Source organism: Macaca fascicularis, chromosome 19 (genome assembly GCF_037993035.2).
Source record: "Macaca fascicularis isolate 582-1 chromosome 19, T2T-MFA8v1.1".
In the NCBI taxonomy this organism is placed as follows: Eukaryota; Metazoa; Chordata; class Mammalia; order Primates; family Cercopithecidae; genus Macaca; species Macaca fascicularis.
The window spans coordinates 57,368,486-57,393,053 of record NC_088393.1 but is presented as its reverse complement, the minus strand read 5'-3'; the positions used below and the strand labels follow the sequence as shown (position 1 = coordinate 57,393,053).

The 24,568-nt window shown below is 57.3% G+C and overlaps 3 protein-coding genes across 5 annotated transcripts; 2 read left to right on the top strand and 1 right to left on the bottom strand.

Moving 5' to 3' along the window:
- The first annotated feature begins 1,630 nt into the window (after window positions 1–1,630).
- Window positions 1,631–14,234, top strand: SLC17A7 (solute carrier family 17 member 7). The gene is made up of 12 exons (XM_045379979.2): window positions 1,631–1,840; window positions 6,188–6,440; window positions 7,688–7,806; window positions 8,090–8,204; window positions 8,283–8,370; window positions 8,925–9,011; window positions 9,103–9,245; window positions 10,339–10,488; window positions 10,648–10,780; window positions 12,179–12,289; window positions 12,486–12,613; window positions 12,816–14,234. The coding sequence occupies exons 1-12, from the start codon at window positions 1,779–1,781 to the stop codon at window positions 13,107–13,109; spliced, it is 1,683 nt and encodes a 560-aa protein (XP_045235914.1). The 5' UTR covers window positions 1,631–1,778; the 3' UTR covers window positions 13,110–14,234.
- Window positions 14,235–14,723: 489 nt separating this feature from the next.
- GFY (golgi associated olfactory signaling regulator) lies at window positions 14,724–22,457 on the bottom strand. Of its 3 annotated transcripts, XM_065535690.2 has the most exons (7): window positions 21,951–22,457; window positions 19,765–21,390; window positions 18,297–18,333; window positions 17,666–17,932; window positions 16,179–17,382; window positions 15,597–15,770; window positions 14,724–15,096 (listed from the first exon to the last, which is right to left on the bottom strand). In XM_065535690.2, the coding sequence occupies exons 5-7, from the start codon at window positions 17,359–17,361 to the stop codon at window positions 14,897–14,899; spliced, it is 1,557 nt and encodes a 518-aa protein (XP_065391762.1). In that variant the 5' UTR covers window positions 17,362–17,382; window positions 17,666–17,932; window positions 18,297–18,333; window positions 19,765–21,390; window positions 21,951–22,457; the 3' UTR covers window positions 14,724–14,896. The 3 variants fall into 3 exon arrangements, with proteins under 3 accessions (XP_065391762.1, XP_015296620.3, XP_005589957.3); XM_015441134.4 differs by lacking the exon at window positions 17,666–17,932 and having other exon boundaries at window positions 16,179–17,639; XM_005589900.5 differs by lacking the exons at window positions 17,666–17,932; window positions 21,951–22,457 and having other exon boundaries at window positions 19,765–20,023.
- Window positions 20,139–21,330, top strand: PTH2 (parathyroid hormone 2). Its single transcript, XM_005589898.5, has 3 exons — window positions 20,139–20,328; window positions 20,425–20,549; window positions 21,115–21,330. Exons 2-3 carry the CDS (start codon window positions 20,428–20,430, stop codon window positions 21,287–21,289), a joined length of 297 nt encoding a protein of 98 aa, XP_005589955.1. The 5' UTR covers window positions 20,139–20,328; window positions 20,425–20,427; the 3' UTR covers window positions 21,290–21,330.
- Window positions 22,458–24,568: the final 2,111 nt, after the last annotated feature.

Genomic DNA, 24,568 nt, shown 5'->3' with positions numbered 1-24,568 from the left:
GAGGACAGGAGCGGGGCGGGACCCTGTCTGCGGGCCCAGGACAGGGAAGGGCGGGGCTCTACCCAGCGGGGCGGGGCTGGAATTCAGGGGTGGAGACAGAGTTCGGTGGGCGGGGACAGATTCCTGGGGGTGTGGGCAGGACTGGGAGAGCAGGGACGGATCACAGGGTCAGAAGTCGGAGGGCGGGGACAGATCCCATGGGGCGGGGGCAGGACTGGTAGGGCGGGGACAGTTCCCAGGGGCGGAGGCCAGAGCTTGGTGGGCGGGGTCAGATTCCGGGGGCGGGGACAGGACTGGGAGGTCGAGGACAGATCCCAGTGGCGAGGGTCAGCAGTCGGAGGGCGGGGACAGATCCCATGGGACGAGGGCAGGGAGGGTAGGGACAGATCCAGGGGGCGGGGAGAACTGGGAGGGCGGGCACAGATCCCAGGGAAGGAGTCCAGAACTCGGTGGGTGGGTACAGATTCCGGTGGGCAGAGAGAGATCCAGTGGGGAAGGGGTAGAACTCAGATAGCACGAACAGATTCCAGGGGGCAAGAACAGGACTGAGGGCGGGGACAGATCCCAGGGACAGATCCTAGGAGGAGGGGACACAACTCCAAGAATGGGGAGAGAACTCAGAGGGTGGAGGCAGAACTCAGGTCAGCGACAGATCCTAGGGGAGTAGACAAATTCAGAGGGCGGATGAGGATGCCAGGGGGCGCGGATCACAATTTAGGGGGCGGGGACAGATCTCCAGTGGGTGGAGACAGAACTCAAATAGCGGAATGGATCCCCCGGAGCTAGGGAAGAACTCAGAGCGCGGATAGATCCCAGAGGAGCGGGGAAATAACACAATGGGGAGACTATGGGGTCGCAGCTGGCACTGGTGGGGTGTGTGAAATATAACTGTGGGGGACGGAAGCCAGAGGGAAGAAAATCGGGGTTAGGGAATGAAGCTCATCGAGAGAAGCAACAGGGAGGAGAGAGGCGCCAGAGGGAGAATAGAGTTGGAGGAGTGTGGGATTCAAAGGGGAAAGATGGAAACTCAGGAGGAGATGGAGCTCAAGGGTGAAGAACCCAGGTGGCGAAAGGGACTAGAAGGGGACGACGGGTGGATCGAAGTAGGCGTTGGACTTGAGGGGAAAAAATTTCCCTTGAATGAGATAAGAAAGAACTCCCTGGATGAGACTATTGGAACTGGGGACGAGGTGGGATGGGGATGGAATTGGGGGATGGGGGCGGGGAGGGAGTCCAGGGGTGAAGGAACTGGAGGATGAACGCAGAGGGAAAGTCAGAGAAGACAGGATTGTAAGGGACGAAATTAGGGGGAACAGAAGTGGGGGAGAGAAATGATGGGGATGAGAACTCAGGAGAGGAGAGAAAATCTGGGTAGGAGCCAGGGGGATGGAACGGGGATGGGGGGGTAGCTTGGGGAAGGAACAGAACTGGGGGGCGTGAACTCGGAGGTGTGAGTTCAGAACCCAGAGGCGTGGTATTAGAAGGCTCAGGAGGAAACAGGACGAGGATGAAAAGGCTGCGAGAGGGGGCGGGTCTGGCAGACGAGGGGAGGGGCCTGGTGGGGCTGGGGCGGGGCCTCCCGCGCCCCGCCCCCGGCGCTGAGTCCTGTGACAGCCCCCGGGCCGCCTGCACTCGCAGCCTCCTTCCCCCCGAGCGGAGCTGCGGGGCCGGCCGGGCCGGGGCGGACCCCGGGAACCCGGACGCGGCCGCCCGGGCCCGCGGGCGGGGGGATCGGCGGGGGGGAACCGGCGGGGTGACCCGCGGCGGGAGCCGCCACCATGGAGTTCCGCCAGGAGGAGTTTCGGAAGCTAGCGGGTCGTGCTCTCGGGAAGCTGCACCGGTGAGCCTGGCAGGGGTCCCGGGAGGAGAAGAGTGGGAGGATCCGAGGAGGATGCTAATTCCCACCTGGGCGCAGACTGACAGATGAACGGGCGATACCCCGGCATGGGGGTCCACCCATCTGTCCAGTTTTCTCCCGTGGGCTCCGACGGCGCCGTTCTCCCTGATTGAGCCTTGTCCATTATCCTGTTCATTTTTCTGCACCCCACCCCACCCTGCTCCACTCTTTCTCTGGTGCTGTAAATCCCTCTCTCCCGGGTCTCTGGCTCCCTCCCCCACCGCTTCTGGGTCTCTGTCCCCGTCTCTTTCTGGATGTCTCTGCCTCCTTTCTCTCTGGGTCTCCGTCTCCCTCTTTTTCTAGATCTCCACTCCCTTCTCTCTGGGCCTCTCCTTCTCCCTAGATCTCTGCCTCCGCTTCTTTGCATCTCTGTGCCCCTCTCTCTGGTTCTCTGGCCATTACTCTCACTGGATCTCTAACAACCCCTGACTCGGAGTCTCTGTCCCCCTCTCTCTGGGTCTCTCCTGTTCCCTGAATCTCTGGTCCCCACTTCTCTGGATCCCTGTCCCTGTCTCTGGGTTTTAATTCTTCCACCATGGGTCTCTCCATCTCTCTGTGTCTCTTTCCGTTTCTGTCTGGCATGGAGTTTAATCTGCAGCTAAAGCGGATTGGGGCTCCATAGCCCGTTGTCCTTGAGGGGGTTAAGCTGGATGGAAGAAGTCAGAGCACCCTGGGTCCCTGAGAGAGAAAGGAGTTAGAGGCCAAAAATTTCAGCTCCTGGTGAAGAACAGCCTTCCCAAAGGATATAGGCTGGGGTTGAGAGGGACTCCCTCCCAACCAGGTTGATGACCCCAGTGACCCGAGTGTCCCTCAGGATAACCTGGACACCTCCCCACAAGCTCTCACCCCCAACTCCAGCTTTGGCTCTAAGTCAGATAAATTACTCAGCTGCGGAAAAGCCTAAAAATATATCTGGCCACAGTGCACGAAGGAGATGGCCTCATCAGCACCATGCCCCTGCCGCCATGCCCTCAGGCCCTGTCCCCTTGGCCCACAGCCCTGACCCTGTCTTTCACTGAGCTTCAGTCCACCTCACTAGGCCATGGGGTACTTTGCTAAGTCTAACATCAGTCTTGCTTGCTGCAGATCACCTCTTAGCTCCAAAGTTACCCCACCCTCTGGTAACATGAGAGACAAGAATAAGGCTGGACAGAAGTGGGGGGGGCGCAGGAGGATGGCGCAGTGACGGAGGTTGGCGGTGGAGGGGAAGCTGAGATAACCTCGCCCCTTCTGTTTCCAATTTTCCAGCCCCTCCCCACCCTTTTTCTCGCCTCCTTTCACGAGTTTCTCAAAATACATCAGTGTGAAGTCAGGAGAATGAGAGAGAGAGAGAAAGAGACGTGCTGGTGGAGGGGGCTGGGGGGTAGCAGCGGCAGTGATGTGTACCTCAGGCCCCCTCCCTCAGTCTCTGCCTGTTTCTCAACTGTGCTTGGGTTTCTCACAGTCAATCTCTCCTGACTCTCACCTCTCTGAGTTACCTCTTGGGTCCCCAGGGACCCCCGAGCTCTGGCCAGGACCATCAGCAGGGAGTTTGTGCAGAGAAGAGCATTTGCTTCCAATGCCTGGGGTTTGCTCTGATGGTTGGAGGGAGAGCGGAATACCCCATGTTAGAGACAACGCGTTGATCCCATTTAATCCTCTAGACAAAGATGGGGAAACTGAGGCTCCTTTCTGGGGTTGGGGGGAATCAGTGAATGAGTACAAGCTCCATGATTTGAACCCAGGTCGGTCTCCCTCCCAAGCCTAGAACAGAGATCTTCCTTGAGATGAGTGATGCCACAGCTGGTGGGGAGCTTCCTTGCACCCAGAGCAACTTGGGACAAGGACATGGGGGAACGGGATGCTAGAGAGAAGAGAACCCAAGGTGCCTCCTTTCTGAGAGCCAGGTCTTGGGCAGGGGGATGCCGAGGGCCATTAAGGGATCAGGTCCCATTGCTGTTCTTGTCTGTGATCTTGGAGTGCTACTTCAGCTCCCCGAGCCTCAGTTTCCTTAGTTGTACAATGGGAAGAGAAGAGAGAGCAGAGGGACATAAGGAGACACAGACGTAGGGGAGTGGACAGAGATCCTGAGAGAAGCAGAGACAGAGAGAGAGAAGTTGAGATATCTCGATTTGGGGTAATGGCCTCCTAAGTGTTGCTTTTCCTCATTGCCAAGTCCCCAGGCCTGAGTTTGGGGCATCCAGGGAAGGGAGGGGGTTTCCATCTAGGGTCTCCCCTCTCTGTCCTTGTCCCCTGCAAAGCATCAGGGACACCTTCATCTCTGTATCCTTGGTCCTCTTGCTCTAAAATGATTGATATCACCTTGAAGTTCCCTCTTGCATTCTCTTGCATTTTTGCCCTTGCCCTCATTTTATAGATGTGGGATACTGAGACCCCCTGTTTAGACAGCCTTGATTAGAGATCTGACATCTCCTCATATTAACAAGGAATCTCACATTTCAGGGGCTGCAATCACATCTTGAGTTTCAGGGTCAAATATCATCTGATGTCAACCTGGGGCAAAGTCTAATCTCATTGGGTGACATGTTCTGATGGGTGGGGGGAGTTCCTGCCATCCTGTACTATTCATCCTAGTGGCTTCTATCCCCCCTATTTCTGGCTGTCTGTCTTCTTCCTCTTGTGGTCTCATTCCTACTCCTTCTGGGTTCTGTCCACTCCCCGGCTTCTCCCACCCCTGTTTCTTAACTGCCCCTCCCCACCTCCTTAAGTTCTAGGATGGGGAGGGGTTGCTGTGTTCTCGCAGCTCTTCCACCTCCCTCCCCCTGGACCGTCTGGCTGTTCCTTCCTCCCCCGTCCCAGTCTCCCTCGCCTCCATCTGTTCCAGCCCCTTCCTGGGATCCAGCCCGATCCCCTGGCTGCCTACCCACCTCAGAGAAGGGCCGCACCTCACAAATCACGTCCCCAGCCTGCCTATCCTCTGTCTCCCAGACTCTCCATCTTTCTCTTGCATTCTGGATCTCTGTTCTCTTCTCTCTGCATCTATGTCCTATCTCCTGGGTTTCTGTCCCTGCCTCTCTTTGGGACTCTGTCTGCTTCCCTCTCTAGGTTTCCACCTCCTCCCTCTCTGGGTCTCTGTCTCCCTATTTCTGGGTCTCTCTCCCCCTCTGTCTGGGTCTTTGTCTCCCTCTCTATCTGGGTCTCTGTTCCTCTCTCTATCTGGGTCTCTGTTCCTCTCTCTCTCTGGGTCTCTATCTCCCTTTCTTTCTGGGTCTCTGTCCCTCTCTGTCTCTGGGTCTCTGTCCTCCTCTGTCTCTGGGTCTCTGTCCCCCCCTGTCTCTGGGTCTCTGTCCCCCTTTCTGTGGGTCTCTGTCCCCCTCTCTCTCTGGGTCTCTGTCCCCCTCTCTCTCTGGGTCTCTGTCCCCCTATGTCTGTGGGTCTCTGCTCCCTTGTTACTCTCTCCGTCTCTCTGGGTTTCTGTCTCCTCATCTCTAGATCTCTATTACCCTTTCTCTGGATCTCTCTCCCTTCTTCTCTCTGTGACCCCCTCTCTCTGGGCCTCTGTACAACTCCCCTCATCTCTGTCACCCTCTTTTTGGGTCTTTCTCCACCTGTCTGAAGGCACCTCTCTTTCTGCAGCCTCTCCCTGGGTTTGAGGCAGCCCTCCAAATACCCTCTTCGTCATCACAGACTTGATTCTGGATCCAGAACGGGCGGGGGCGAGAGTCACGCTGGGGAATGAGCCAATCCCCCTACCAGGGCCATCTGTCCCCTGCCAGGACACCACCCGCCACTCCCCTCCCTACCCCCTAGGCTGACAGCCTGGGCTCAAGGTTCCCTAGGGATGCCCGGGATGGGCTGCTGGATTCCCAGGGTCCTGGACATCTCCCCACCCCCTAGCAGACGTGGTTGAGAAGCATCTGTTCTTTTGACACCTTTGCTGAAGCATCTCCTTAGCACCTTTTGCTTCCTCGAATAGACTCTCATCCGGGAGAGGCGGCTGGAGAGTCTTTGGGCCTTGGAGTGGGGGCACGGGCTCTTGAATCCCAAAGCGTTGTCTGGGGTCTAAATCTCCCGAGTTGAAGGATTTGGCACAGCTGGGAGAGGGGACTGAAGACCCTCAGTGTGAAGAAAGAGGGGGTTGGGGGCCTGAATTCTCGGTCTGAGGGAGATGGAGGATTTCTGGATCCCGGGGGGCCAACGGAGCCAGGGACCTGGACTGTTGGTGAAGGAGGAGGTGCAGGCTTAGAATTCTGGATCTTGAAAAGCAGGTTTTGCCCTGGATCCTCTGTCTTGGGGCTGAGGGGGCTGGGGGCCTGGACTTCCGAGTCTCTGGCTCTTGCTGTCCCGCAGCCTTCTGGAGAAGCGGCAGGAAGGCGCGGAGACGCTGGAGCTGAGTGCGGATGGGCGCCCGGTGACCACGCAGACCCGGGACCCGCCGGTGGTGGACTGCACCTGCTTCGGCCTCCCTCGCCGCTACATTATCGCCATCATGAGTGGTCTGGGCTTCTGTATCAGCTTTGGCATCCGCTGCAACCTGGGCGTGGCCATCGTCTCCATGGTCAATAACAGCACGACCCACCGCGGGGGCCACGTGGTGGTGCAGGTAGCTCAAGGCCTGAGCCCTTGCAGAGCCCCGCCCTGCTCACCGAGCTCCGCCTACGCCCCCATGACGTCACACTCACCCACCAGACGTCCAGGCCACGCCCCTTCCGAAACGCTGCCGGAATAGCTCCGCCCAATCCGTGTGCCCCTTGGTTCTGACCTCGCCTTAGGGGCCGCCTCCGTTTCCTAAGCCCCGTCCTGATCTAAATGAAGTCCCGCCCTTATTTCCAGGGGCTTGATTGAAAAACACAGAGTCCGCCCCAACATCAGGTTCCCTAGGGGTTGCCCCTGCCCCATTTTGGACCTACTAGCAATTTTGCTCACACCCGTACCCCAAACTCATGTTCCCGGGTCACATCTATTTAATCTCAGTCCCATCCCAGGTTCCTCCCTTAATTTGATCCTTTTTTGAAGCCACTGCCTACGTCCCACTCCATGTGTTCTGTCCCTTGTCTGAAGACCCACAGGGTCTCCCAGGCTACGGGGCAGTGGAGCCATTGCTCTGTCGCCCAAGCTGGAGTGCAGTGGCACCATCACTGCAGCCTCGAACTCCTGGGCTCAAGAGACTCTCCTGCCTCAGCCTTTTGAGCAGTAAGCGCGCCAGCATACCCAGCTAACATTTTTATTTTTATCTTTGTAGAGACAAGGTGTCACTATGTTGCCCAGGCTGGTCTCGAACTCCTGGGCTCAAGCGATCCTCCTACCTCGGCCTCCCAGCCCTGGGAGTACAGGCGTGAGCCACCGCGCCCTGTCCTTTCTCCTATTTTAATTTCAGCATAGGCCTTGCCTCTGCATCAGAAAAGAGTCCTGACTTGTGCCTTTGTCCTACCTGAAGCTCCTCCCCTTGCTTCCTTCCAATCTGGTCCGCCGCCTTGGCTGCTTCGTGTCCCCGCCTGGACCCTGTGCAAGTCACTCTGCAAACGCTCATAAGTTGGATAGAAGTGGAGAGAGTCATCATCATACATGGGCCCCTAGGCTTTCACGGAGGCAAGGAAGCAGGCAAAGCAAGGCTTCTAGGTGGTGATGGACCCCGTTGTTAAGGCAGCATAGGCCCTAGCAACGTGGAAGAGCGGAGTTCATAGACTTTAACTGACAGAAAGATAGTGTGAGCTTTGATTGGCAGGCGTTTGGAGGTGGGAGGGGTTCCTTGTTGCTGATAGGTCGAGGCACTAAGTCTGTGGGTGCTGATTGGTGGAGCGGCAGAGCTTGGGGCAGGGCGGCTGATTTAATGTACGTTTTGGCCCCCAGAAAGCCCAGTTCAGCTGGGATCCAGAGACTGTCGGCCTCATACATGGCTCCTTTTTCTGGGGCTATATTGTCACTCAGATTCCGGGAGGATTTATCTGCCAAAAATTTGCAGCCAACAGGTACGGTGGTGGGGTCTCAAAGTGGGCGGTAACTATAGTTGTGTGGGTGGAGTTAGAGGGCGTGGTCTTGAATTGGGGCTGCCTCTGGGAAGTGGGCGGGGCCTGGATTTGGGGGTGGGTCTTAGAGAAAGGTGGGGCTTGCGATTGAGGAAGGTGGAAGTCAGAGAGGTGGTGGGACCTGGGGTCCTGGGGACCACTGGGCCTAGCTTGCTGTGAGCGGTAAAGGCAGAATCCCGGGCATGTCTGGATAGCTTGGATCCTTTTCTCTGACCCTTCCCATCAGGGTTTTCGGCTTTGCTATTGTGGCAACATCCACTCTAAACATGCTGATACCCTCGGCTGCCCGCGTCCACTATGGCTGTGTCATCTTCGTGAGGATCCTGCAGGGGTTGGTAGAGGTAAATCCCCACCTGATACGACCCTGCCCTCGCTCGGACCCCACCTCTTCTCAATGACCTTGGTTTTCTCCTCTTTAGGGCGTCACATACCCCGCCTGCCATGGGATCTGGAGCAAATGGGCCCCACCCTTAGAACGGAGTCGCCTGGCGACGACAGCCTTTTGCGGTGAGAGGACGGGGGATCCTCACTCCTGCATCTGAGGGAGGAGGGGTTGGGGCCTGGACTGTTGCATCTGAGTGGGGAGGGACTGGGCCTGGACCCCTGGGCCTCAGGGAGGAGGGGGTAGGCGGGGCTGAACTCCTGTGTCTGAGGGAGGAGGAGACTGGACCTTGACTCCCAGGTCTCTGGGAGGATGGGCTGGGGGCCTAGACTCCTGGGTCTGAGGGAGGAGGAGCTGATGGCCTGGACTCCTGGGTCTGGGGGAGGAGGGGCTGGGGGCCTAGACTCCTGGGTCTGAGGGAGGAGGAGCTGATGGCCTGGACTTCTGGGTCTGGGGGAGGAGGGGCTGGTGGCCTGGACTCCTGGGTCTGGGGGGGAGGGGCTGGGGGCGTGAACTCCTGTGTCCAAGGGAGGAGGGGCTAGGCCTGGATTCCTGGGTCTGAGGGAGGAGGGGCTGTGGCCTGTAATTCTGTGACTGGAAAGGTGGGAGTGGTGGGGGTCCGCACTCCTTGATCTGAGGGAGGATGGGCCTGTTCTCTCCCCCTCATCCTCCCCTTTAGGTTCCTATGCTGGGGCGGTGGTCGCGATGCCCCTCGCCGGGGTCCTTGTGCAGTACTCAGGATGGAGCTCTGTTTTCTACGTCTACGGTGAGGGACCCGGATGCCTGGTTCCGGGTGGCGCTGGGGCAGAGCGGGGCCGGTCCTCACCCCGCTCCCATCCCCCTCCTGACCCCCCCAGGCAGCTTCGGGATCTTCTGGTACCTGTTCTGGCTGCTCGTGTCCTACGAGTCCCCCGCGCTGCATCCCAGCATCTCGGAGGAGGAGCGCAAGTACATCGAGGACGCCATCGGAGAGAGCGCGAAACTCATGAACCCCCTCACGGTCCGGGCCCAAGTCTTCGGGGAAGGGGCGGGGAGAGATAGCAGGCCACTAACCTGCACAGCGTGTAGATCAGGAAGGGTTCCTGCAGACTCTAGAGGAGACGGGACTGGAACGCAAAGAGAGGGGCTAGAACCTAGGAGGCGGGTTGCAACCCGCGGAGGACGGGATTCGCAGGTGCTGGGGGCAGAGTTAGGTTGGGAGTTGAGCGGGATTAGAATCGCTGACGGGGCACGGTTAAAGCCAGCAGAGAAGGGATTAGAATGTGGGGATTTTGCGGCCGGGCGCGGTGGCTCACGCCTGTAATCCCAGCACTTTGGGAGCCCGAGGCGGGTGGATCACGAAGTCAGGAGATCGAGACCATCCTGGCTAACATGGTGAAACCGCTTCTCTACTAAAAAGACAAAAAACTAGCCGGGCGAGGTGGCGGGCGCCTGTAGTCCCAGCTACTCGGGAGGCTGAGGCAGGAGAATGGCGTGAAACCGGGAGGCCGAACTTGCAGTGAGCCGAGATCGCGCCACCGCACTCCAGCCTGGGTGACAGAGCGAGATTCCATCTCAAAAAAAAAAAAAAAAAAAAAAAAAAAAAGAATGTGGGGGTTCTGCTTAGACCTTGGATTGAGGCTGTATTTTGGGGGCATTTTTGCATAAAAAGAGACTCCTAGGGCAGGCTCAGTGGCTTCTGCCTGCAATCCCAACACTTGGGGGGTAGAGGCTGCAGGATCGCTTGAGCCCGGGAGTTCGGGACCAGCCTGTGCAACATGGAGAGAACCCGTCTCCACGCAAAATACGAAATACAAAAAGTAAAAATAAAAATAAAAAAAGGAAAAAGACAGGTCCCTGAGGGGCCCGGACACCTGAGGATCTGAGAGGCTACCATAGAGTCAGGACTCCTTCATCACTCAAGGGTCGCCTTCAGGCTAGGATCCCTGGGTCCTCACGGCAACATGGTGTAGCTCATGCCTTTGGGTCCATAGAAGTTTCAGTGCGGTCGGGATCCTTTGGTCTCCGCAGAACTATACTGGGGTCCCTGAAGGGACGCGGAGAAGCCCTCAGCCCCGCTCTCTGTCTTAGCGGCCCTCCCCTCGCCCCCACAGAAGTTTAGCACTCCCTGGCGGCGCTTCTTCACGTCTATGCCAGTCTACGCCATCATCGTGGCCAACTTCTGCCGCAGCTGGACGTTCTACCTGCTGCTCATCTCCCAGCCTGCCTACTTCGAAGAAGTGTTCGGCTTCGAGATCAGCAAGGTAGAGCCCTGGAGGAGAGGGCGGGGGGCGCGGAGGGGTCGGCGGGAGGGAACTGGCCGGGATCCCGAGGCAGGGAGGAGCTGGTGGTGCACCGACCGGGCAGAGACGCCGAGCCGGCGGCCCCGAACCCTTGTCTCCCCTATACACCTGTTCCCGCAGGTAGGCCTGGTATCCGCTCTGCCCCATCTGGTCATGACCATCATCGTGCCCATCGGCGGCCAGATCGCGGACTTCCTGAGGAGCCGCCGCATCATGTCCACCACCAACGTGCGCAAGTTGATGAACTGCGGGGGTGAGTGGGGCGGGGCCTGGGCCGGCTCTAGGACAGCCGGGGTGGAGCAGAGAGGGATTGAGAGGTGATGGGGCGTGGTTACAGGCGGAAACCATCTAGCCTGCCCCAGGAGTCCCTTTCTATGCAAAGGGCTGTGGCCAACAGGGCGGAGCCGGGGCAGGGCAGACCTGGATGAAAGAGGCTGTCACGCGGCCGTCCAAGGGCCACCGCGTGGAAGGGCAGGGTGGGGCAAGACTTCCCGGGTAGAGCAGAGGCGAGACCAAGTTGGACCTGGAAGGACAAGGCCTGCGCGAAGTTGGGTGTGGTAGGACATGAACTAGGTAATGAGGAGGCGCTATGAATAGGGCACCAGGAGAGACAGGGTCTAGGGGGCCTGCTGTCTAACAAGTGGGATTTGCTAGGCGTGATGGCGCGCGCCTGTGGTCCCACCTACTTGGGAGGCTGAGAAGGGAGGATCGCTGGAGCCCAGAAATGCGAGGCTACAGTGAGTTATGATCGCGCCACAGCACTCCAGCCTGGGCGACAGAGCGAGACTTTGTTTCTAGAAAAATGAAAATTACAATTAAAAATTTAAAAACAGGCCGGGCGCGGTGGCTCAAGCCTGTAATCCCAGCACTTTGGGAGGCCGAGACGGGCGGATCACGAGGTCAGGAGATCGAGACCATCCTGGCTAACACAGTGAAACCCCGTCTCTACTAAACATACAAAAAAACTTAGCCGGGCGAGGTGGCAGTCGCCTGTAGTCCCAGCTACTCGGGAGGCTGAGGCAGGAGAATGGCGTGAACCCGGGAGGCGGAGCTTGCAGTGAGCTGAGATCCGGCCATTGCACTCCAGCCTGGGTGACAGAGCGAGACTCCGTCTCAAAAAAAAAAAAAAAAAAAAAAAAAAAAAAAAAAAAAAGTTTAAAAACAGTCAGGGCATGGTGGCTCACACCTGTAATCCCAGCACTTTGGGAGGCGGAGGCAGGTGGATCACTTGAGCTCAGGAGTTTGAGACCAGCCTGGGCAACATCGTGAGACTTTGTCTCTTAAAACAAAAATTAAACATTAAAACAAAAACAAAAACAAAAAAACTCGTGAGTGGGGATTGAGGGAAAGGTGTGAAGGGGCACAGCAGGGATCCTACGTGTTCGGGGCGTGGCCTAGTCAAGGGGTGGAGCTACGGGAGGGGCGATGGAGTTGGTGGGCGTGGCCAGGGCTGGGTCTTGGAGAAGTAGGTGCCTGGTTAGGGTGGGCGCGGGTGGCGTGGAAGGCGCGAGGAGGCCTGGGTGTGGAGGTGGCCAGACTGGGGCGGATAGAGGCGGTTTGGGGCTGGAGCAGGTCTGGAAGGGTGGTGTGGGGGGCATCCTGTGCCCCGCTCCGGCCGACACTCAGAAGATGCGGCCCCCCTCCTCCGCAGGCTTCGGCATGGAAGCCACGCTGCTGTTGGTGGTCGGCTACTCGCACTCCAAGGGCGTGGCCATCTCCTTCCTGGTCCTAGCCGTGGGCTTCAGCGGCTTCGCCATCTCTGGTGAGAACCGCGGATCCACAGCTTGGGGGGACTCTGGTCAGCTCTGTAGGGAACTTCCTGGCTCAGGAACGGGGCCTCTCAGCCTCACAAAAGGTGGAACATGAGTGGCGTGGAGGCGAGAGGGTTGAGAACGTCCCAGTGGGAATCACTCGAGTCAGATTCCGGTGAGACGTCTTCCGACTTGTCTCTCCGCCAGGGTTCAACGTGAACCACCTGGACATAGCCCCGCGCTACGCCAGCATCCTCATGGGCATCTCCAACGGCGTGGGCACACTGTCGGGGATGGTGTGCCCCATCATCGTGGGGGCCATGACTAAGCACAAGGTCGGTGCCGCAGTCCTGACTCACTCGCCCTCCAAGTGTGTGCTTGGTACCTAGCCGACCACGTGGTGGCGCTGTCTCTGGGGTGCCATTCCTGCCCTTTCAGCCTCTCTGGGTCTCTGCCTCCCTTCCTCTAGGCCTCCCCCTCTCTCCGCCTCTGTTTCTCTGTCCTCCCATTTGACCTCAGCCCTGTTGTCCCCTGCAGACTCGGGAGGAGTGGCAGTACGTGTTCCTAATTGCCTCCCTGGTGCACTATGGAGGTGTCATCTTCTACGGGGTCTTTGCTTCTGGAGAGAAGCAGCCGTGGGCAGAGCCTGAGGAGATGAGCGAGGAGAAGTGTGGATTTGTTGGCCATGACCAGCTGGCTGGCAGTGACGACAGCGAAATGGAGGATGAGGCTGAGCCCCCGGGGGCACCCCCTGCACCACCTCCCTCCTATGGGGCCACACACAGCACATTTCAACCCCCCAGGCCCCCACCCCCTGTCCGGGACTACTGACCATGTGCCTCCCACTGAATGGCAGTTTCCAGGACCTCCACTCCACTCATCTCTGGCCTGAGTGACAGTGTCAAGGAACCCTGCTCCTCTCCGTCCTGCCTCAGGCCTAAGAAGCACTCTCCCTTGTTCCCAGTGCTGTCAAATCCTCTTTCCTTCCCAATTGCCTCTCAGGGGTAGTGAAGCTGCAGACTGACAGTTTCAAGGATACCCAAATTCCCCTAAAGGTTCCCTCTCCACCCGTTCTGCCTCAGTGGTTTCAAATCTCTCCTTTCAGGGCTTTATTTGAATGGACAGTTCAACCTCTTACTCTCTTTTGTGGTTTTGAGGCACCCCCCCACCCCCCTCACTTTCCTTTATCTCCAGGGACTCTCAGGATAACCCTTGAGATCACTCAGCTCCCCTCTCCTTCCAGAAAAATTCAAGGTCCTCCTCTAGAAGTTTCAAATCTCTCCCAACTCTGTTCTGCATCTTCCAGATTGGTTTAACCAATCACTCCTCCCCGCCATTCCAGGGATTGATTCTCACCAGCGTTTCTGAGGGAAAATGGCGGTTTCAAGTCCCCCCTTCCTCGCCCACTTCACATCTCCCCTACCAGCAGATTCTGCGAAAGCACCAAATTTCCCAAGACCCTCTTCTCCCTAGCTTAGCATAATGTCTGGGGAAACAGCCAAAATCGCAATTTTAACAATATGCCTCTCCACCCCCATGCACTTTTTCTGACATGGTTTTCAGGTCTAAATAGTGGCTGCTCAAGTCCATGAACTCAAAGGTTTGAAGCCACCACCCACTGAACTCCCGCGTGGTGGTTTCATGATGCCCCCTCCCCGATTCCTCGCACTTTATTCTCCTGGGTGGTTTCAAACTACCCTCAGTTTCTCAGTGGCCATTTGTCATGTCCCTCAGGGGCTTAATGACTCAAAATCTGGGATCCTTCCCCTCTTAGACACCCCTCTTTCAGCTTAGAATTTGGGGAACCTATAGAGAAGTCACAGAATCCCATGAAAGGGAATGGGGCAGGGGACAGGGGTGTTTCTTCCCGGTGCAGGGTTGTGTCTTTGTGTCTCTGTCTCTGTGACTGTAAATCCTGCCCTGCCCCACGCCCAATAAAAGCTTTGGTGTACAGGCTCAGTTGTTCTTGGATGTGGAGGTCACAGGCATCCTGGTCCCCAGTCCCCTACTCCCTCAGATTGAGGAGTTCAGGCCCCCAGCCCCTCCTCCCTCAGATTGAGGAGTTCAGGCCCCCAGCCCCTCCTCCCTCAGACCCAGGAGTCCAGACCCCCAGCCCCTCCTCCCTCAGACCCAGGAGTCCAGACCCCCGTCCCTCCTCCCTCAGACCCAGGAGTCCAGACCCCAGCCCCTCCTCCCTCAGACCCAGGAGTCCAGACCCCCAGCCCCTCCTACCTCAGACCCAGGAGTCCAGATCCCCAGCCCCTCCTCCCTCAGACCCAGGAGTCCAGGCCCCCAGCCCTCCTCCCTCAGACCCAGGGGTCCAGGCCCCCAGCCCCTCCTTCCTCAGATCCAGGGGTCCAGACCCCAGCCCCTCCTCGCTAAGTTCCAGCGGTCTCAGATTCCAGCCCCCTCGCACCCCAGGGCTCAGGTCAGAGGAGGGGTCTAGCCATGGGAACATGATATTTATTGGGTCTCAGACCTTGTTCTCTGATCACAGCGCAAGCATCTCTGTATATTAGACCCTTTATCTAGAGGACTACTGGGTATCTAAGCATGCCAGGAGAGCAGGGTTTTCCCTCACTGCGGGGATGTGCAGGTCCGGCAGGACTCGGTGGGGCTTACACGAAGTTGTTGGGGAGCGTGGTTGGGGATAAGGCCTCCAGACACTGCGGGCGACCCACGCGGGGCGGCGGGGGCAGCTTTGGTGGCAGCGGAGGTGTGGGCGGGGGCTGCTTGGTGGCGATGTGGGAAGGGACCCAGGTATCCGGTGCATAAAAGTAGAGGTCGTAGGGGTCTTTCGGGGCGTCCAAATGCAGAACTGTGGGAGCAAAGGGGCGTGGTCATATCTGGGCTGACCCTCCAGGCCCCCTTGCAGATCATCTCCAGGGCCCCTTTTGTGCGGCTGACCAATCAGGAGGCCGGAGAGAGGATTCCGAATCTGCATTTGAACTGAGTTTTCAATAAAAAGGGTCGAGGCCGCTGCGGAAACCAGGAGGCGTGGCGTCCGAGCAGCAGCGGCAGGGCCTGCAGTGGAGGGCGGGGAGTGCAGGGCTCCGGGCTGCGCACCTGGAGGGGCAGCGGCGGGGCTGGCGGGGACCACCGGCTCTGGGCATGAAGCCGTTTCCAACCACATTGGGAGCGGCACTGGACACTTGTGTGAAATTGCAGACATTTAGGGGGCTGGACGTGGCCATGGAAGAGCCAGGGCTTTCATTGACCTTGGATGGGGGACCTGTGCTTTTTTGGCTGGGCGCCCTAAAGTGCCGGGAGAGACCAGGTTATGGAAAAGTGCAGGCATTCAAGGGGCAGGGCGCTCACCTGGTTCATCTCCGTCGTCCGGAAGCCGGTGATGTGCGAAGGGCCGGTGTCGAGCTGCCCGGCGGTGGAGACACCACAGCAGCACAAAGATGCCTATCAGCAGCGCGGTTCCCGCGAGGAACAGGCAGAGGGCCCCGCCTGCTGCTCCATGTGGTCGCCCCACCAGAGTCACGCCTGAAGCGGGAGACCAGCAATCTAAGCTCCTAACCCCCTCCTCTCTCAGACCCAGGGGTCCAGGCTCCTAGCCCCTCCTCCCTCAGATCCAGGAATTCCTGTTCCCAAACTCTTCTCCCCCAGACCCAGGAGTCCAGATCTCCAGCCCCTCCTCCCTCAGACCCAGGAGTGCAGGCCCCCAGCCCTTCTCCCTGGGACCCAGGATCCCAGGGCCCCAATCTGTGCTCCCTCAGACCCAGGAGTCCAGACCCCCAGCCCCTCCTCCCTCAGACCCAGGAGTCCAGGCCCCCAGCCCTTCTCCCTGGGACCCAGGAGTCCAGGGCCCCAATCTGTGCTCCCTCAGACCCAGGAGTCCAGACCCCCAGCCCCTCCTCCCTCAGACCCAGGAGTCCGGCTCCCGCCCCTCACCGGTCTCCTTCACTCTCTCCACCACGATGATAGTGTTGACTCCTTCACCTGGGCTGTGCCTCTGGGGTGCCCGCAGAGTGGCAGGGGCCAACTGATTGGGGGGCCCTGGAAGAGCAGGGGGACCTACAATCCGGGCTGAGGGAGGAGGCGCGTTGGACTCCTTAGGGCCAGAGTGCTGGGGGGCCTTCAGCTCAACCATTCCTGGAGAATCTGAAGTGGGTAATTTTGGGGAGTCGGGCTGGATGGCTGCAGGGCTTTCTGGTTTGGGATTCAGCGACAGCTCATTTAGAGCAGTGGCTTCATCCTTGAAGGGCGCAGGTGTTTCTGGGTAGAGACTAGTGGAGATTTGAGGGTCGGAGGTCCTGGGGACATCTGTTGCATTTTGGTAGTAGGTTGTGGGGAATTCTGTTTGGGAAATTTCGGTGGGGCTGGGATTGTGGGTTACATGGGATTCTGGGTGGGGGCTTTTAGAAGGGTCAGGATGGAGAGCTTGCAGAAATTCAGAGTTTGGGGACTCAGTGGAGTTGAGGTCATGGGTTTCCGGAGATTTGGGGTCAGGGGTCTTGGTAGGGCCAGTGTTTGAGGTCTCAGAGATTTCTGCCTGTGAGATTTCAGTTGCATTAAGTTGGGGAATTTCTGGGGATTCTTGGGGTACAGTTTGCATAAGGTCAGTGTTTGGGGTCTCAGGAAATTCTGGGCGTGAAGGTTTGGAGAAGTTAGGTTTGGGGGTCTTAGGGGACCCTGGGCGTGGTATTTCCGTTGGGCCAGGAGTGGGGGTCTCAGAAGAATCTAGGTGTGTCATTTTGGAGAGGTTGGTTTTGGGGATATCCAGGGATTCTGATATTGACGCTGTGAGTGAGTCAGCTTTGGGCATTTCAGGAGACTGTGGGTGCGGGGTTTCCCGGCGGTCAGGGTTGGGGGTCTCAGTGAAGCCAAGTGGGAAGGTTTCCAGGGAAACTGTATGAGGTGGCTTGAAAGGTTCAGAGTAAGGAGTCCCAGGAAATTCTGGGTTAAGGCGATCTCGTGTGGAATTTTCAGAAGGACTCTTCGGAGGGGAGGTCTCAGAGGGATGGGCCAAGTCCGGAAAGCCAGAGCGCAAAGGCGGAGGGGCTGGGGGAGCGGCCTTGGACCTCAGGCCGGCGAGGAGGAAGACGAGGAAGAGGATCCGGCTGAACGATTTCATAGCTCTGGGAGATACCTATAGCTGCGAGGGGGAGCGGGAAGGAAGGGGTTAAGGCCGAAGGCTCCCAGGAGCCCCGCCCACTCCTGGAGGTCACGCCCACTGGCCCGCAGGTGGACCGCGTCCGACCGGGGCCCAGTTTGGCGCCAGGGATGGGAGGAGAACCCAATCGCAAGTCCCTTGGAGGCTGTGGGGCGGTGGCCGCGGTAGCCAAGGGAGACTGAGGCGCGGGGCTTCTTGGGAGTCGTAGTTAATCTCCTTATCTGTTTCATCGAGGGGTCCTAGAAAAATTGGGAAAGAACGATACCTCTCCAGGCTCCCAGATCTCCTCGACTTCGACTTTGGAGGGTGTCAGGCCTTAGAGGGGACGTGGGATCTCCTTCCTCTCCGAGATCCCCCGGGACACCTCGACTCAGCAGTTGTTTACACTACAGGAGGCTACTAAGGGCTGAGGGCTGGACTCATGGATTTGAGGGAGGAGGGAGACGTTTGGGTTCTGGGTTAAGAAAGTTGCTGGGGGTTCAGATTCCTAGGTCTTGCAGGGTGAGGGGGCTGAGGTTCCTGGCTCCTGGTTCTGTAGGGAGGAGAAGGCTGGTAGTTCAGATGCCTAGAATTTTGAGGGAGCAAGGTCTAGGGGCTGGATAACAGGGGTGAAAGGAGATAAGAGGCCTTGAGCTCTTGGTTCCTGAGTTAGAAAGGAATTGGGACCTCCGAGTCCTCAGGGTCTGGAGGTCTGGGCTCTGCAGAGTGGAGGGGTTAGGACTTGAAGATGAGAGCTTTGGAGCAGGACTCTCAAGTCTGTTATTGAGGATGGAGCTAGGATTTCAGCATTGCTGGGGCTAGTATGGGCAGAGAAGCATAGGTCTGTGGTCAGGTGGAGGTGGAGGCAGCCTACACATCGATTGGACAGGCTTACTTGAGGTCCTGGGGTCTCTTACCTGCTCTGGTGTCCAAGATAACAGCAGATGAGCAGAGCTGGATGCAGAGAACAGTGAATGTTACAGAATGGCTCTGGGCAGGGCGGTGAGAGGTAGGGTCTCAGGGGCACACAGGTGATGCAACTGAACCCCTCCCAGGGGATCCTGGGAGCCTAGCGACAGACTTAGACTCTTAAAGGGACAGAAGTAAAGGACATTGTCTCTGGAGTGGGGAAGGGAGTTAGAAACTGGAATGATCTACTGGAGATGTGGCCCAGTCAAACTATCTTTTTGAAACCAGTGGTCCTGGTCCTCTACCCTCTCCTACCTGGAAACCCAGGGGTCTAGTTCTCTGGTACCTTCCTATTTCAAGTCCCCTAAGTTGTACCCCACAGCTCCCTCCCCCTAGACTCAGAACTCCAGTCCTCTACCTCCTTCCTTCCTCAGATCCAGGAATCCAAGTCCCTAGCCTCATCCTCTCCCAGAACATAGGAATCTGGGTCCCTGTCCCATCCACTCTTAGACTCAGGAGCCCAAGCTTCTGCTACCACCTTCCTAGGAAACTAGGAGCCCAAGTTCCCACAACCCAAATTGCTACTGCTCTGTAGGACTTCCAAGTTTTGCCCATCTTCTCCTCACTTGCTCCTCTTTTTAAAATTATTATTTTTTGAGGCAGAGTCTCTCTCTGTTGCCCAGGTTGGAGTGCAGTGGTGCAATCTCAGCTCACTGCAACCTCCAACTCCCGGGTTCAAGCGATTTTCCTGCCTCAGCCTCCCAAGTAGCTGGGATTACACCACACCTAATTTATGTATTTTTGTAGAGAAGGAGTTTCGCCACGTTGGCCAGGCTGGTCTTGAACTCCTGATCTCAAGTGATCCACCCACCTCGGCCTTCCAAAGTGCTGGGATTACAGGTGTGAGCCACTGCACCCGGCTGAGGCCCCTCTTAAGAGTCAGCGTGGGCTGGGCGCGCTGGCTTATGCCTGTAATCCCAACACTCTGGGAGGCCAAGGCGGGCGGATCACGAGGTCAGGAGCTCAAGACCAGCCTGGCCAACAGTTTGGCGAAACCCCCGTCTCTACTAAAAATACAAAAATTAGTCACAAGTGATGGTGGACACCTGTAATCCCAGCTACTAGGGAGGCTGAGGCAGAATGGCTTGAACCTGGGAGGTGGAGGTTGCAGTTAGCCGACATGGTGCCATTGCACTCCAGCCTGGGCAACAAGAGCAAGACTCCGTCTCAAACAAACAAACACAAAAAAAGAGTCAGTGTGAGGAGGACTGGGCTTTAATCTTAACAGCACCCCCAAACTCCTCCCAGATAAGGATTTAGACACATCCTCAGGGCAGCTCAGGAGCCCTATCTGTTTTCCCCTCTTCACTCTCTCTCTGAGGCTTTTCTGATGTTGTCTGTTACTTTTCCTGTCCTCACACCCCTGCCACACGTACCCTTTGCCATTTCTTGCCTTTTCCCCCCTCACCATCTCACCCTCGGTCTTTCTGGGCCTCTCCCTGCTGGATTTATCTCTGGGCAGCTCCGTCCAGGCCAGGATGTCCTTCCATTGCCGTCTGTCTTTCTGAGAGCCTTTTCTTTCTCTCCTCCATCTCCGTCTGACTGTTCGTTTCCATCTCCTTTGCTCTCTTTTCTTGTTTTCTTCCTTTTCCTTTCTTTTTCCGTCGTTCCCTTTCTTTCTATTTCTTCCTCGGCCACTCTGTCTTTGTCCTTCTCTTTGTGTCTCTGTTCCTCTGACGGTCCTTCCGCCAGTCTCTATTTTTAGCCCTCCGACACACCCCCTGTGTCCACCTCTCTGTCTGTCTGTCTCTCCCCCTCCCTCGTCTCAGGTCCAGCTTCTGGTCCCAATTAGTTGGTGGCGGCCAAGGCAGCGGCAGGTCCCCCACCCCCGGCTCCTCATTACCGCTGGCGGCTCCTAATGAGCCTGGGGAGGGGGTGACCCCGCGCCCCCGGCCCCCCGGCCTGCGTCACTGCCCGGTGCGGGGGCTGCGGAGGCGATATAAGGGGGCTGCCAGCATCGCTGCCCGAGACCACTGCGCGGTAGGGGACCGTGCGGGAAGCTGGGGGTGGGTGCATGGTAGGGCCGGGGTTTCTGGGCCGGGATGCAGCCCCACTGAGCCCCTTTCTGGTTCACAGGTGATGGAGACCCGCCAGGTGTCCAGGAGCCCTCGGGTTCGGCTGCTGCTGCTGCTGTTGCTAGTGGTGCCCTGGGGCGTCCGCACTGCCTCGGGAGTCGCCCTGCCCCCGGTCGGGGTCCTCAGGTAGGTGCCAGGGCCAGAACTCCCAGGGAGGGGTGGGGACCTGGAGAAGTGGGAAGAGAACCAAAGAGAAAGGGGACAGAAGACCCAGAAAGAGGGACAGAAGCCCAAAGAGAGGGCGACCGAGACCCAGCGAGAAGACGGAGACTAGGGGTGGTGGAAGGCGGGAGGAGGGTTTGGTGGTGGTGGTGGTGCGGGAACGGACAGAGAATCAGCAAGGGAAAGACACACAGAAAGATAGATGCCGAGAAAGGCATGGAGAAGGCTGGAAAGGAGCCGATGCAGAAATGGATTCGTTCTTTGAGCAACGTTTAGTGGGTTCTTGGTGTGCGCCTGGCCATGTGCTGAGCGCTGTGGGCGGACAAGTGCATCAGACTCGGTCTCAGTACCTGGGGAGTTTCGAACCTGGTGAGCAGAGAGACAGAGACCCACACAGAGAACGAGACAGAGGGAGCCGGACCGACCCACTCCACCGACGGGGCAGTAATAGGGCTTCAAGTTAGACCGCGGGGAGGACAGGCGGCGGCGAGCGCGGATCTGGACGCGCGGTCACCGAGTCTCTCCACAGCCTCCGCCCCCCAGGACCGGCCTGGGCGGATCCCGCCACCCCCCGGCCGCGGAGGAGCCTGGCGCTGGCGGACGACGCGGCCTTCCGGGAGCGCGCGCGGTTGCTGGCCGCCCTCGAGCGCCGCCACTGGCTGAACTCGTACATGCACAAGCTGTTGGTGTTGGACGCGCGCTGAGCGCGCCGCCTGTCCCCATCTTAATAAAGACCCTGCCGTGCGCTCCGGACTGCGCCTCGTTCCTGTGCGACCTGCGTGTGCGTCGGGTTGGGGGCGCAGGGCTGGAAAGGTTGGGGTAGAAAAGAGACAGAACTCTGCGTCGGCCACTCTGGCATCTCTCCCTTCAGTTCCCACTCTATTTTCTTTCCTCAATTCCGTTTCTCTGCCTCTGTCTTTGTCCAGGAAGCTAGCTTCTTGCCTATTTCTGGATCTCTGCTTCCCTACCGCCCCCCACCTCCGCTCTGTCCCCTCCTTTCATTCTGGGTCCCTGTCCCTCCCTACCCCCGTCTCTGTCCCCTTCTCTGTTTCTCTGTAATCTCCAAGGTCTCTGTCCTCCTCTGTCTCTGCCCCCTTCTCTGGGTCTCTTTCCTCTCTGGGTCTCTTTCCTCTCTGGGTATGTGTCCCCGTCTCCCTGAGTCCTTGCGGGTATCTCCCCTTTTACCCTCTTGGCTTTCTGGTCTTCTGAGAATCTCTGCCTCCTCTCTCTATTCTCCTTCTGCCTCTGAAACTCTTCCTTTCCTTCTCCCTCACTTTCTTTTTTCCTTTTTCCTCTGCCTGACTCCTTCATATCTTCCTTTTTTTCCTCCGTTAGGTTTCTATCTGTCTCTCCACCAGCTCTCACCTTTGCATTTCGCTGTTCCTCCCTCCCATCACTTCCAGACTTCTCCCCAGGCACAGTGGAAAGATCGTGGGCCCTGGTGTGAGGCAGCCCTAGCATCCAAACCCAGGGTCCTCCAAATCTAGCTGCGTAGTATTGAGAAAGCCTTCTTGACGTCAGTCTCCGTGCCTCCTTTTCTTCATCTGCTACGAGGATCCAATAAGCTATCCTTCATAAGACTTCAGCACAGCGCCTGTCACGTAGCAAAATGCTTTTTTTATTTTTTTTGAAAAGGGTTTCCTCCTCTCACAGCAGCCTCCAGCGATTTTTTTTTCAGGGTTTTCCGACTTCAGGTCTCCTTCTCGGGAGACCACCGGGGCACCAGGCTGGGGCAGGAGAAGAGGAGAGAGGAGCAGGCGTCAGGCTCCAAAAAGGACAGGGAAAGGGCGGGGAGATACCTGGGCTGCAGGTGAAGTGAGAAAAGAGCCAATCAAAATCTGTCTCTCTCCCGGGAGGTCCAGCCTGCCCTTCAGCTCCGCCCTCAAGGGTAACCATGGCAACCCCATGGTCCACAGAGGGCCAGATCTGCGCGCTTGCGGCGCCGTTCGTGCGGACCGCGCTCTCATTGGTTTAAAGAAGAGGGTGGAGCTGGCCGCGTCTGCTGCGCGGGAAGCGGGGCCGCCGCATGTGGTTGGCAAGGTCTCCCAAAGTTTGCATTTTCGGGAGGCGGACCGAGCCCTAATTGGCCCTTGTACTGTGGGGGCGGGACTGTTTCTCTGTTGTTCCAAATAACAAAGGAAAGACTGTATTCCTCAAAACTATCTGGAGTTGGCCTAATTTTACAAATAAGACTGAAAGTCAGGAGGAATTTTCCTAAGTTGTTAGAGCTACTAAGCGACAAAAGGATAACTGGAATCCAGGTATGTGCAATTTCAAAAGTCTCGACTTTTCCATTACTCTCATGGAGAAATGGAATTAAAATGTTAATGAGCAGTTGCTATATAGCAGGCACTCTTCTAAGTGCTGTGCTTGTATTAGCTCTTTTAACCTCACAACGACCCTATGAAGAGCCTCCTCCTGTTTCCCCGAGGGCCTGGTAGCTGGGTACTGGCCTGGTCTCTTCCCACACTCTATTTTTTCCCTGATCCGTTTCTGAACATTTGAGGTTTTTTTTTTTTTTGTTTTGTTTTTTTGTTTTTTTTTTTTTTTGAGACGGAGTCTCGCTCTGTCACCCAGGCTGGAGTGCAGTGGCCGGATCTCAGCTCACTGCAAGCTCCGCCTCCCGGTTTCATGCCATTCTCCTGCCTCAGCCTCCCGAGTAGCTGGGACTACAGGCGCCTGCCACCTCGCCCGGCTAAGTTTTTGTATTTTTAGTAGAGACGGGGTTTCACTGTGTTAGCCAGGATGGTCTCGATCTCCTGACCTCGTGATCCGCCCATCTCGGCCTCCCAAAGTGCTGGGATTACAGGCTTGAGCCACCGCGCCCGGCCATTTGAGGTTTTTGACCAAAATGGTGTCTGGAACCTCCTCCCTCCCCACTCTACTCTCAAGCAAATTCAGCAGTCCCCGCAGCTTCCGCCACCACCCACAGCTGACAACACCCAGACCCCCTTCTCCAGCCTGGGAGCACAGAGCTCAGGACTCCAGCCCCTAAACGAACTGAGTCTTTCCCTGAACTCACTCCTTATCATGGGTTCCCTGTCTTGGGAATGGCTCCACTGTCTCCTAGTCACTGGACCAGGTCCCAGGGGTTGTCCTTGTCTTGCCCCTTTCGCTATCCTTTACAGCTTGTCAGTCTCCAGCCTGGTCCCTCCCGCCCTGCCCTGGCTTTGCTCTTCCCTCCTCTCCACCCGCATGCCCTGCCTCAGGCCTCATTCTCTCCTACCTGGACCACAGCCCCAGACTCCTCCCCACCTGCTGGCCTTCATTCTCGTCCCCTTCATTCATTCATCTCCTCCACAGGCCCCGAACCTCTTCTTCCCACCCAGAGTTCTGCCTTCCCTTGCTCACAGCCGTTTCACGGGCACTGGGGAATAAAGTTCAAGCTGGTGTTCAAATTCCTTCACGGCCTCTTGCCTACCTCTCTTATTTCCCACCACTCTGTAACCTTCAATCCCTTCCCGACTCCAAATCTTTTTAATTTATTTTTATTTTTATTTTTTTTTAAATCCAGCAACAGGATGCTGCCCATGGCTCTCCACACACACTGGTCTCTTTCCCACCTCTATGACACCCTCCCTGGGCCCCTGCTGACTGTAAACCAAACCTTACCCATCTTTCAAGACTAAACACAAATGTCACTTGTCTGGAAAGAATTCTGTAACCTTCCAGCCGAATCAGTTGACTGTATTCCTCAAAACTATCTGGAGTTGGCCTAATTTTACAAATAAGACTGAAAGTCAGGAGGAATTTTCCTAAGTTGTTAGAGCTACTAAGCGACAAAGGATAACTGGAATCCAGGTATGTGCAATTTCAAAAGTTAGGATGCAGTTAGGACTGGGTCAACCTAGGCTCCTACCCATGGTGGGGTGGCAGGACAGAGTCAGGATCCTTTTGCAGGAGGGCAAGGCAGAGGTGTAGAGAAGGTAGGAAGGAGAAGGAGATCAGGGAGAGGAGATATCCTGGAGCCCTTCCAAGCAGCC

Bases quoted from the DNA above. Each gene is read 5' to 3' on its own strand.
- SLC17A7 (XM_045379979.2), top strand. From the start codon at position 1,779: ATGGAGTTCCGCCAGGAGGAGTTTCGGAAGCTAGCGGGTCGTGCTCTC. The intron at 6,441-7,687 runs GTAGCTCAAGGC...TTTGGCCCCCAG, and splicing joins GGGGCCACGTGGTGGTGCAG to AAAGCCCAGTTCAGCTGGGA. The intron at 10,781-12,178 runs GTGAGTGGGGCG...CCTCCTCCGCAG, and splicing joins CAAGTTGATGAACTGCGGGG to GCTTCGGCATGGAAGCCACG.
- GFY (XM_065535690.2), bottom strand. From the start codon at position 17,361: ATGAAATCGTTCAGCCGGATCCTCTTCCTCGTCTTCCTCCTCGCCGGC. The intron at 15,771-16,178 runs GTGAGGGGCGGG...CTCCCGCTTCAG, and splicing joins GGAGAGAGTGAAGGAGACCG to GCGTGACTCTGGTGGGGCGA. The intron at 15,097-15,596 runs GTGAGCGCCCTG...TTGCTCCCACAG, and splicing joins GGACGACGGAGATGAACCAG to TTCTGCATTTGGACGCCCCG.
- PTH2 (XM_005589898.5), top strand. From the start codon at position 20,428: ATGGAGACCCGCCAGGTGTCCAGGAGCCCTCGGGTTCGGCTGCTGCTG. The intron at 20,550-21,114 runs GTAGGTGCCAGG...GTCTCTCCACAG, and splicing joins CCCCCGGTCGGGGTCCTCAG to CCTCCGCCCCCCAGGACCGG.